Here is a 12,620-nt window from a genome sequence, read left to right on the forward strand (position 1 = left end):
TTGTTGAAAATTTGGGCCTGATAATTCTTTGTTGTGGGGGGCTGTCCTATGCATGGTAGGATATTTAGCAGCATCCCTGGTCTCTACCCTCTAGGTGGCACTCCCTCAATTGTGACAACCAAAATGTCTTCACATATTGCCAAATATACCCACCGGGTAGAGAGGGGCAAAATTGCCTCTGATTGAGAACTACTGTTAGGGGCTGATGACAGGAGTTTCACAGCTGGAGTTGTTTTAGGGAAGAGGACACTTAAAGAGTCTGAGAGTAGCAAGGAAGACGCCTATCCCGATCCTGGGTCCAATGACATGAGATCTGTGACAAGGAAAAAAAAAGGAAGGTTACCGTTTGAGAAGGCTACAGTGGGTAGCAAGTTGGAGTTCAGTTAGAGCAAGAAAGTCCAGTGGAAGTTTAGAGTAGATGTTCCAAATAGGAGGTTTTGCTGATGACTGTGAGTTCCAGAGGGTATGGCAGAAGGGTTTCAGGAGTTGAGTAAGAACAAGAGAAGGGATCTGAAGGGGGTTAGTAAGAGAGCCATACAAGGATTAATGGATGTGATGAGATAGTTTTTTGTTTTTTTTTTTTTGTGATGAGATAGTTTTGATAGTCTCAAATTAGATTTGGTTGGGGGGGCCCTGACTGTTGGGTGGGAGTGAGGGGTGAGGGTTTTAATCAGAGCATATAGATCAGGGGTCACCTCTTCACTCCTGCCAGGTGTGTGGAGGCTATATAGAGCATTGAGATACTGGGATCTTTTCTAATTCCCAAACTAGAACGGTTCAGGGAGGAAATTAAACTACACGATGCTTTGAGTGTAAGAGATAAGACATATGTATCAGTAATTGCAATATAAAGTAATATGCTCTGCGTCCCCATTGTCAGAAAGAGAGTTGTCAGCAGAGACAACTGGGCAACGTAACTTAGTGCAGAGATTCCCCAAAAGCAGACAAGGCTAATACTGGCCCTTGAGGTTTTCACTGTTCCAGAGTCAAATGAAATAATGACTATGACATGAGTTTTTGTGACTGACCTTTATACTAATTTTTTTTTTAGTGCTTTACCTTTTATTATCCTTGTATCCTTGTGAAATATATTAATTTTTATTTCCTACTCTGAAGTTTAAATACCCTTTTAAAAATACAAAATGGTGAAAGTAGATGGTGAGGTTGTTTGGTTTTATTCTAATCTTAACTTCACAGAATCAAAGTTGGCAGCCTGGTGTCTCCAAAGAATTCAATTCAACAAATATTTATTAAGTGCCTGCTCTGTACCAGACACTGTGCTAGTCACTGTGATACAAGGTGAACACAGCAGACATGCTCCCTGCTTGCATGGAGGTTAGAATGATGGACCCCTGTGAACATTTGGATTACTATTGCTTTCATTTTCTGTTATTATAAATAGTAGAGCAGTGCACAGCTCTAGTTAAGTTTCTTAGGCTGGTTGCTCAGATTCCATATTAGCCTTTAAGCAGTCTTTTCTTAGTAACATTATTAGAATATTTAGGTCTTATGAAAATAGTCTCTTTGAAGACATTGGTTATAATAAACTACACGATTTACATTGACTAGTCCTGTTCATTAATTTTAATGCAGTTTCTAGACGTGAAAAAACTATAACTGAAACGTCATAAATTCTAACCACGCCATTTTTTGTTGATTGTTAAAACTGTTTTTGAAGTTTCTTCCAAGCTTTTAAAATTCTTAATAATTACACCCTTACCTCCACAAGATGGAGTAAAAGTTCTTGAAAGGAACTGTTAACTTTCAACTTTTATATTAAGTATCTTTGCCTGAAAATCTGTAACATTGATAATATTTATATCTCAGACCTTGGAAACAATTATGAAAATTCACATAGCTTCCCTGCATGCCAGAAAGATGATTGTTGTCATTTAACATGGGAAATACATTCTTCTCGTGAAAAACTTTGCAATGCGTCTTCCTTTTTATTGGGATATAAGAAGCAAAGTTAGTAATTAGAAAGTCGTCCTTCCTTTTTATTGTATGTTGGTTATGGGAGGAGTGGCTTTGATTGTCAGCTGTAATGAGCGGTCGCCCTTAGGCAAAGGGATGGTCGTTATTTCATCTCAGTATCTTGTCCTTTACTTGGCCTTTGTTTTTTCAAATCTTAGATGCCCTTTTTATGCCTTTGGCTCCCTGCTACTAACTCTTATTATTTGAAAGATTAAATCAGAATTTGTACTAGTACACATAGGGAGTTTAATAAAGTTTACTTTTTTCTTGCCATTCAAAAAAAAAGGAAGAAGTTTCCAAAATAATATATACTTTCTTTTTTAAGATTTTATTTTTTATTTTTCCTTCTTCTCCCCAAAGCCCCCCAGTACATAGTTGTATATTTTAGTTGTGGGTCCTTCTAGTTGTGCTGTGGGATGCCGCCTCAGCATGGCCTGATGAGCAGTGCTAGGTCTGCGCCCAGGATCCGAACTGGCGAAACCCTGGGCTGCCGAAGCAAGGCACACGAACTTAACCACTTGCCCACGGGGCTGGCCCCAATATATACTTTTAAAAGGTTACTAAAAAGGCATTTTAGAAGCACTCAGTTTCTTAAAGATGTGTGACTGCAGTACACTGGATGCCTAAGTGTAGTGCAAAGTTTGATGCTTTGGAGGTTGATGCTCTCTGGGTCCGCTAGTCTTTACTAACACAAGACCTCTTGGACAGCACTGTGTTGGACTAGTTTCAGGCATTTGCCTAAAAGTCAAAATTATGATGTAAACTTTTACTCATTTACTCCAAACCCAGAGTGTTGATAACTGTATAAACTAGTTGTTCAGAGGAAGTTCCTGCTAAAGGTGTGTAGACTATGTAAAAGCCCAGAAGACAGCCTGATTTCATTCATTTTTCTAAAGTGGTATTATTTCTATATATTCCCATATTCATTCATATTAATTCTGGATTAAAATTTTATTTAATCTAAGGGAAAGAAGAAAGTGTAGTATTTACTATTTACTAGTCTAGCTTTAGGTACTACCTTTTTTCCCCCTTATATTCTACTTGCTTAGCACATAAGATTTTGAGATATTTATTTTATCTATGTTTATGATAGAGCATTTTACAAGAATTTTTTTCAATTAAGTGATTCTTAGAAATATTCTAAATTAGATTTTTCTTTCCTTTTTTGTCTTCTGTACTTTTTTTCTTTTCTGTCCCTGCTTGTTATCATTGGCCAAAGTTCAGTGTTTCTAAATCAGTGCTAACAGAAATACAGTACAAGCTACACATGTAATTTTAGATTTTCTAATAGTCATATTAAAAACATAAAAAGAAACAAGTGAAATTTATTTCATTTGTACGTTTTGTATAACCCAGTATATCTGGAATATTAGTATTTTAACATGTAAACAATTTAAAACATTAACTATTTTATATTCTCTTTTTATATAACAAGTCTTAAAAGTTGGATTATGTTTTATATGTACATCACATCTCATTTCAGACTAGCCACACTTCAGGTACTCAGTAGCTACACGTGACTAGTAGTAACTGTATTGGGCAGTGCATTTCTAAATCCTTAAGGCCCAAATTGTTTACTAGTTTAGAGACTGAATAAATAGCTTATAAATTGAGATTATTACATGAAGACTGATAGAAAATATTGCACATTGCCAACGACGTATCTCTGGGCAGTTTTCTGGCTCATGATTCCTAGAATTATGGGGAATTTTGTTTTAACAGAAGTGAACAAGCTTATCGAAGTGTCCCTGACATTGCTGAATCTGTGTAGACCACCTTGGCCTTTGAATTAGGATAGGTCAGGTTGTGTTGCTCAGTATAAACCCTCAAACCTCAGTGGATCAAAATAACCAATATTTATTTTTTGTTCACAGTATTTCATGTTCCTTGTCCAATGTGGATGGGTGGTGGGGAGGGGAGCTCTGCTCATCAGTCACTCACGAACTCAGGGTGACGAGGCCCCATCTCAACACATACTTTCACAATCACTATGGCAAAGGGCAAACAGTTGTGGGTTGTACTTTAAGTCCTGTTTCTTGTAAAATTTTAGGACTTTTGTTAGGGAGTATTTCATATAAAACCACAAATAGAATACTATTATGAACCTCCATGTGCACTGTTTGGCTTCCTGGGCAATATGCATCTTACACATCTTATCCCAGGCATTATATGATCTTATATATAAATGCTACTGATATATCTTTGAAAAAAAATACTGTAATTTTATTATCATACTCAACAAAATTAATAGTTATTCTTTGGTAATATCTAATACTAGCTCTGTATTCACTGTTTTCTAATTGTTTCAAAGGTACATCTTTACAGTTGTTTTCTTCAGATAGGTATCCACACAATACATTGCATTGGTTGATATATCTTTTATTTTCTCAATTTGCAACAATTTCTCTCTTCCCACTGTTTTTCTATTACTATTTTTTGGTTGAAGGAATTGGATTGTTTTTCTAAAGAATTTCCTGTATTTCTGCGTTTGGTTGATTGTATCTTTGTGGGTTACAATTTGACATGTTTCTCTATCCCCAGCATTTTCTATAAACAGGTAGATCTAGAGACTTGATTAGATTTGGCTCAATCCTTTGTCAAAAATAAAAGTTACTTTTATTTTATTATGCTTTTTTTCTCATGTAAATGTAATCTTAGCTCTGCATAAATAGGTATCACCTATATTATCCAAAGGTAATTTTGTTACTTTAGCTCTGTCTGGTTCTACTGATCGGCTTTAGCTTATGAAAGGAAAACAAGACTGCTGAAGACTTATCCATGTGGTTAGCCCTTCCCAATGGGATTTATTTGTATCTGGTGATTTGGGACACCTTTGTTCAGTCTTCTAAGTAAGGAAATTGTGAATATCAGTGGAAACATGTTAGACTCTACCACGTTAAAACCAATTCTGTTGTCTTTTTTTTGTGTATAGTTTCTTTAACGTGGTTGAGTACAGCACAGAATGTTCTAATTTCCCAGTTTTCAACATTGAAATTACTTTTCATTATTTGCCTGGCTGTTATGCAAACAATGGAAATGTTCTTGCCGCTACTATGTTATTTCTCAAAACTCTTAACATCTTTTATTCCTTTATCATTTTGTGTTTTTAAGTATTCTATCAATACTTCAATAATAACATGCTCTCCTATTTTTAGAGCAGTAATTTTGCTAACAAGTTACTTTTATTTTGAATGAGCTGTGTCATCACCATGAAAGTAGAACTTCACTAGAAATTCTAGTTAATAAAACAACTATAGAAAAATGTTTCTCTTCAGTATCTTTTGTTTTGTTAGGTAATTTTTAAAAATGGGTTCTTCTCAGATGTAGCTATTAATATCTATTGTTTTAAATAGTTTTTCACAATTGTGCTATATTTACTTTCTGCCTATATGCATGATTTGTTGTGCAAAGTGAGGTTAAGATATAGGGATGGGAAAGTGAGAGGAATTAAATAAGGTTACTGATATGTTTATCCTATGATAATATGAGGAGTCTATGGGAAGGACATAGTATTAACAGGTTGAAATATAACAGTGTACCCTTCTTTGTCAATAAACTTGTTACTTACTCCACTATGGCAATTAGACATCTATATATTTTGTACTCTTTTTTTTCATGTCATAGGGGAAAATGGCAAGGAAGTAAGCTGTTGTAAAGGATTTATCTGAGAAAGTTACCTGGTAGGGTCTAAGGATCTAGACTCAGTATTGATGACCTTATTTTATCAGGAGGATATTAAATTGTATTCAGTACATTTAATTTGCTAAGACCTAGAAGTTTAATCATTAATCAAAAACTTATATCTTAGAACTAAGATAATTGTATCACACTCATGCTAGATAATTTCTCCATGTAATTTCTTGCTTGGTCATCATTTATTTACTCACTTATTGATAGCCATGTTTTATCTCTAGCTCACTATTCTTCAGAGTAGAGTTGAAGTGCTCTTACATGAAGGAACCCACAGGTCTAATGCAAGAAGGGGAGAGGGAAAGGATAAAAAAGATGTTCACTCTTATTTCGTTTTTTGTATGGTTTGGTTTTGTTGTTTTTCCTTTTTTTTTGAGAAAGGGCAAAAAAATCAAGCTTCACATGAGTAAAGTTAGTTCTAGGCAGACAAGTTTAGCAAGTACTACTGGTCTAACTAGCTTTTAGAATTTATGTGAAAGGAGTTTTGTTATTATTGTAGCTTCTATTGTAATTTTTTTTAAATGCAATCCAATCAAGTAACCCATCAGAATGTTAAGAATCTCTAAGAGTTTAAAAATTATATTTAAGATTATGTTTGTTACTGGAAAGAACTAGGCATCAAGAGGCCTGGTCAAATAAATAGATACAGCCAAATATTGGACTACTGTGTAGCCATGATAAAAATGAGGTAGAGGTACATATACAGATAGGGAAAGAGCTCTAAAATACATTATTAAAAGAAAAAGTGGACTACAAAATGGATAATGTAATCCTATTCTTTAAAGTAAAAATGGAAGTATATGTGTATGCTGCTAATATGCAAAAGTATGTTTCTAGAAGGTTACACGAGAAACTTACACAGTTTTTTGTGTATTTTTTAAAATTTCAATCATATACATCTATTATTTTAATTAGAATAAATAAAAGTGCATGTGTGTGTAACAAAACATTAGAAGGAGGTCTTTTAACTTTCACATCTGTGTTTTGTCCTTGGAAATATTAGAAAAGACAAGAATCTGTGTAGATTATTTTCCTTGTGGTAGGAAATGTTATGGTACTTAAATTCAGAAAACTGTTATTTAAAACAGTATTATGTTTTCCTAGGATTTCCACTTAAACAGAGTTAATTTGGAAGAATCTTCAGGAGTGGAAAACTCTCCAGCTGGTGCTAGACCAAAGAGAAAAAACAAAAAGTCTTATGATTTAACTCCAGTTGATAAATTTTGGCAGAAACATAAAGGAAGGTAAGTAAGAAAAAAATCAGTAAGTAAACCTCTAAAAAGAAATGATGTCATCGAATTTAATGAATTTGATTAAATAAATCAAAGAAGTCATGGTGGTTCATCTACACAATGAGTAGGAGCTTTAATTAAATAGTCTATAGATATGTATCTTTGTTGCTCAATTTCTTCCTGATTCCTAGGGTTTTTGTTAGTTGTTTTGTAGGGGCTGCTTCTCTTTTCAGTAAGCTCATACCATTTGATTTTGTAGATTTGTCTTTCTAAATTTTGTCGTTATCGTCACTGACCCTCTGTGACGGGTCATTTCTGCCTTTCATTAAAATAGGTTTTTGTGACAGGGAAACAATGAGGTGTGATTTTCCCTTTTTGTTCCATGTTTTCCATTATAAAAAGACAGTTTTAGATATCTGTGGCGAGAACACTTAAGCCTGAAAAACAGATTTATTCACAGTACATTAAAAATAATAGGTGGAAAAATTGTAATAATTTGCAATAATTAAGTTTGGGCAGTCCACTTCAGTGGGCCCAAGGTTCACAGGTTTGGATCCCAGGAACCAGACCTACACGCTGCACGTCAAGCCATGCTGTGGTGGCATCCCACATACAAAATAGAGGAAGACTGGCACAGATGTTAGCTTAGGGCCAATCTTCCTCGCCTAAAAGATAAATAAGTAAAAATTCATTCCTCTGAGAGAAAAAAGAATGTTGCTCATTAATAATTATTGAAATACAATGTTATTTATTATTTTTGAATATTTTAAATTTTACTGTATCTATGTCCTTGATATGGGTGTTCTTTTTGGCCTCATTAATATTTAAAGAGAAGTAGGATATAGACTTGGTTCAATGTGCTGGTTTTTTTTGTATGCTTTTTTATTTATAATTTTTTTTTAAACACCGGAAAATCACATTGCTACAACAAAGAATTTTATTTTTATTTGCAGAGAAAAGTCACTATCTTACTCTTTCTGCCTATGGCAATTTTAGATACTGTTACAATTTATTTTGTTTTAAATTATTTTTTTCCCTTTGGAATTCCATAGGCTACATTTCCTTCCAGAAGGATGAAGTACAAGAAATTACATTTACATTATTTATAGAAGATGTAGGATATTTTAAAGTTAATTCTAAAGTTCACATTCCCTAATAGAGAAAAACTTAAGAAAAAGTCTCTCGGGGGCTGCCCCGTGGCCAGGTGGTTAAGTCCCCATGCTCCACTTCGGCGGCCCAGGATTTCACTGGTTTAGATCCCAGGCGCAGACATGGCACCATTCGTCAGGCTGTGCTGAGGCGGCGTCTCACATGCCACAACCAGGAGGACCACAATTACAGTATACAACTATGTACTGGGGGGCTTTGGGGAGCAGAAAAAGAAGAAGAAAAAAAAAGATTGGCAACAGATGTTAGCTCAGGTGCCAGTCTTTAAAAAAAAACAAAAACTCTTCATTCAAATATGGAAATTTTGAATATTTTCTTTAAACATGTTTAGGAACAATCTGAGAAATTCATTTGAGTAGTGAGAACTTGAATAATTTGTCTGTACATAGGAATAGCCCTGACTAGCCTTCACTCTGAATATGGTACTATAATGATGATGTGGCACAAAGACACTGAGACAGCGTAGAGTTAAACACATGACTTAAATCTGTCTGAGCTTCAGTTTCCTCATCAGTAAAATGTGGGAATGCTAATGATACCTATTGCCCTATTTCAGAAGGTTGATATGAAGATTAAGGGAAGTAATAGAAAGGAGTAACTTGCCCAAAGTCATCCAGCTCTCATTAAAACCCAGTTCTGGCGGATCCTGAAGTCCCTGGTCTTACTGTTACTATCGTGTACTTCACCAAGACTCTGGTTAGCATTAACTGAGAGAATAGAGAAAATTCTTAGCGTAGTGTTTGGCATACAGTAAGCACTCAGTAAATGTAAGCGGTTGTCTGTTAGCTCTGAGACCTGAAGATAGTGGAGACTTTCAGGATCATCTAGTTCAACCAGCACATTTTACATGCTCAGTGCTGTTTCTTGCCAACATAAACTCTGCTGGGGCTGGAGTTAGTGGGGTTAGCTGGGGTTAGTGCCTGCAGTTGTCATGTAAAACTGGGCTTGTTCCTCAAAATCCTTTCAGGAACTTCTGTCATTTCTGTCAGTCTCTGTTGGATGAAATGTGCTGATTGTTAGGGCAGTGTTCTCAAGTGTTAGGGCTGAGGAAGGAGGAAAGGTTTTTGTTTCATTGCTGATGAGACATAACCTTTTCTTTCATAAAGGAGAGAAAGCTTCTGGCCTCTCCTCAGGCTGTAGAGGAAAAATACTCATGTTAGGAGCCATTTCTTGGTCAACATATGTTCATTTACAATTATTCAAGATGAGTGCTGTGTGACACTTTTTCTACCTGAGCTGCTCAATGATTGCAGATCAGTTGTGTCTGAAGTCTCTGGAAATTACTGCTAAACTGGCTCACTTGGAAGAAGATATCAGGCATTAGACCAACAAAACTTGGCCTGTTTTCTATTTTTACCAGTAGTGTTTTAGGATATTAAGTTTACAGAATTAAAAGGTTTTTTTCCACAATTACTTGATGTGATATTTTTTAAATACTGTCTTTTATAGTTGCATGGACCCTTTGAGACTATATGTTACTTTTTGGGTGACAATATTTAATTGAAGTTTAATATATCATGACTTCTTTTCCATTATTTTTCAGTCACTTAATTATTTTCCCTTTTTTCCTAACAGTATATAGGTGAAGAGAAAATGTGATATGGTTAATAAAAAGAATAGAAATAAGATTTTAATTTGTTTATAGATGTATGAGTATTGTGATAGGCATTTTAAAGAAATAGTATTTATGATATAAAAGATATCACAAGGATATGTGGTTGTATTTATACTAAATGTTTTCTGCCTATGTTATATATAAAACATATTTAAATCAAAATAAGTACATTTCAGATAATAAGTGCTTCCTGTATATATTTCAAAATACACAAAAATCAATCTTTTAATGTCATATTCATGGTTCCTCTTGTGTAATATTGTTTCAGTCCATTCCCAGAAGTTGCAGAATCAGTTCAGCAAGAACTAGAATCTTACAGAGCACAGGAAGATGAGGTTAAACGACTTAAAAGCATCATGGTAAGATTCTGTTTGCTTTCTAAGAATTATAGGGAAGCAGAAGGACATCTGGGAGGGAGAAAGGTTAATTTTTTTTTTAGGTTTCGTAAATACTCAAGGCCATTCATTACTTTACTAACAACAAAAATACTCTCAACTTATATAAAAGATCTTTTTTTAAAAAGAAATCTAAATGCTGAGGAGAATAGCAACATTTTTTAAAAGAATAGTATGACTTTGTGATTTGAAAAAATATATAATGTGGCTTCATTTTAGAAAGACGTGTTCCAGTGCTGCTCATTCTACTGTACTTTGATCTGACTTCAGATTCCAGCTGTACTGTTTATTCCTCTGTGACCTGTGGCAGGTCTCTGGGCCTATTTCTTTACCTAAAAATACCAACTGATCCTTTTCTTAGTCATCCAACCATTTATTAGACTGGTGGTGACTAGAACTTTTCTGTAACTATCAAAAATGCATATGCTTGCTCCTTAGAGGAGAAGAATTGTTATTCTGAGTTAACTGAATTTTACTGTTTATCAGCAATCTTAGGAATATTTTAATTTTTATGCTTGTGCTTGGGATTTCTGAGTAGTTACTGGGACCTTTTTTTCTTTCCCAGGGACTAGAAGGGGAAGATGAAGGAGCCATAAGTATGCTTTCTGACAATACTGCTAAGCTAACGTCAGCTGTTAGGTAAGTAATCTATCCTCTTTGAAGTCTTTCTGTTGATAAGATTTATTTTGAAGGTTAAAAAATTGGTTAATATTTTTTATAATAGAAAATAGTAGATAATAGCATATATCTTTAAGTTTAAAGAACTAACTTGTGTTTTTAACATGCTTAAGCTGGTTCAAGTTCCCTCTAATAGATAGCAGATCATTTGCTTCTTTGGGGGTAATTTTACCAAGAAGATAGTATTGGTGATAAAGTAATGTAAGTTATTATTAATTTTCTCATTGCTGCTCTTATTTTATTAGCTAAAGCTTAAGCAGTTTCTTTTTGATACTTTAAATGCCATCAAGGAGAGAGGAAACGTGTTTTAGAAATATTGGTAAAATCGTATTTCCATTAGTCTGATTTTATTCTAAATCTCCAAATTTTGGAATCAGAAAATGAAATGGTGGAAATAATGATATTTGGGAGGCAGATTATTTTAAAATAAGAAGCATTTCACCTCTATTAAAGTAGTAAATACTGTATGTCTTCAAACCTAGAGATTAAATTCAGTTGAGTTTAATTTGTCATTTTGTCACTGTTTTACTGTTCCAAGTTTCCTCAAAGGAAACACCTAGGTGTGAGTTTTATTAAAGTCTGTGTCATTTACTTAGAAAATTTAATGGTTAATTTTCAGTTTTTTGATACTTGTAGTTCTTTGCCAGAACTCCTTGAAAAAAAAAGACTTATTGATCTCCATACAAATGTTGCAACTGCTGTTTTAGAACATATAAAGGTAAATTTAACTTTTTTCTCCCTACGGTATAACTTCTGTTTATGTAGGGTTTTATACTTTGTAAAATGCTTTTATATTCATTATCTTGTTGAGCCCTCGCTGTAATGTTATGAGATATAATTATTGAAGACAGCATTATTACCTTCATTTTTTGCAAATGAGCACACTTAAGAATCCAGAAAGATGAGTGAATTGCCCAAGGTCACACATTCAGTAAATAAAAGTTAGAATCTGTGATATTTCTGTTATGTTGCGCTGCCCAATACTGTCTCTACACATATTACTCTGTTAACAGAAAACCTCTAACTATCAGTAATACAGATTTAGACATCCCTTTTGCTGTAGTACTAAAATATCCATTAATAATATCACCTCATTGTGTAACTTGTTTTTGAACTTTTTAGTTTTAGATGAGTCTGTTAGTGTTAAAGCTTTTTACTGACTCATGTTGTACTGTGATTTTTGAAACAAATATATTGGATCTTTTATATGTTATCATAGTTCTGTTTTCTCATTACTTTATTCATGATTACCCCATATCAACTTCACTTAATTAGTTCTTCAGAATTCTACTTTTATTTATTCTCTGGACATAGAGCTGAATTCCAGTGACAGATTAACCATATGCTAGGATGTGGTTATTACAGACCCTACTTTCTATTTGATATGATACATATGAAAAAGCAATGTAAAAAAGCTGAATTTACTTGCTGCCTGTCAAAGATAATGGTTAACATCTTGAATTTGTGGAAAAGGGCCTTAAACATTTTTCTTTTTTAATGATTTAAAACATCATAGAACATTAGAAAGGAGCTACTCTTGGTAGATAATGGGCATTGTGCAGCATGGAATTTAAACCTGCATAATTCCTATTAAGCTGACAACCTAATTTTTATTGTTATTGTTCCATATCTTGATATTGATACCGGCTATTTTCATGTAGCTACAGGAATAGAAACAATTGTGCAGTCTGTAGATGATTCTGCTGATGATATTTTCACTTCCACATGTAGCATCTCTGTAAAGTTGAACCTGCTCAGATCTGTTTACCTGAGGTCATTGTCTCCTGTGGAGATAATATATATAACCAGGTGAAATAAAACAGACAGCTTTATTGAGAATTTCCTCCAGTAGGAGAGAAAGGCTTTGCT

The 12,620-nt window shown here is 34.1% G+C and overlaps 1 protein-coding gene across 2 annotated transcripts in view; it reads left to right on the forward strand.

Moving 5' to 3' along the window:
- SCFD1 (sec1 family domain containing 1) overlaps positions 1–12,620 on the forward strand; it is a 100,095-nt gene that overhangs the window by 28,802 nt on the left and 58,673 nt on the right. For both annotated transcript variants that reach the window (XM_044765436.2, XM_014857499.3), the window contains exons 11-14: positions 6,769–6,908; positions 9,947–10,037; positions 10,639–10,712; positions 11,388–11,469. In XM_044765436.2, coding sequence (XP_044621371.1) covers positions 6,769–6,908; positions 9,947–10,037; positions 10,639–10,712; positions 11,388–11,469 — 387 coding nt within the window. The remainder of the gene's footprint in view (positions 1–6,768; positions 6,909–9,946; positions 10,038–10,638; positions 10,713–11,387; positions 11,470–12,620) is intronic.

The sequence above is a fragment of the Equus asinus genome, chromosome 2 (assembly GCF_041296235.1).
Source record: "Equus asinus isolate D_3611 breed Donkey chromosome 2, EquAss-T2T_v2, whole genome shotgun sequence".
Taxonomy (NCBI): Eukaryota; Metazoa; Chordata; class Mammalia; order Perissodactyla; family Equidae; genus Equus; species Equus asinus.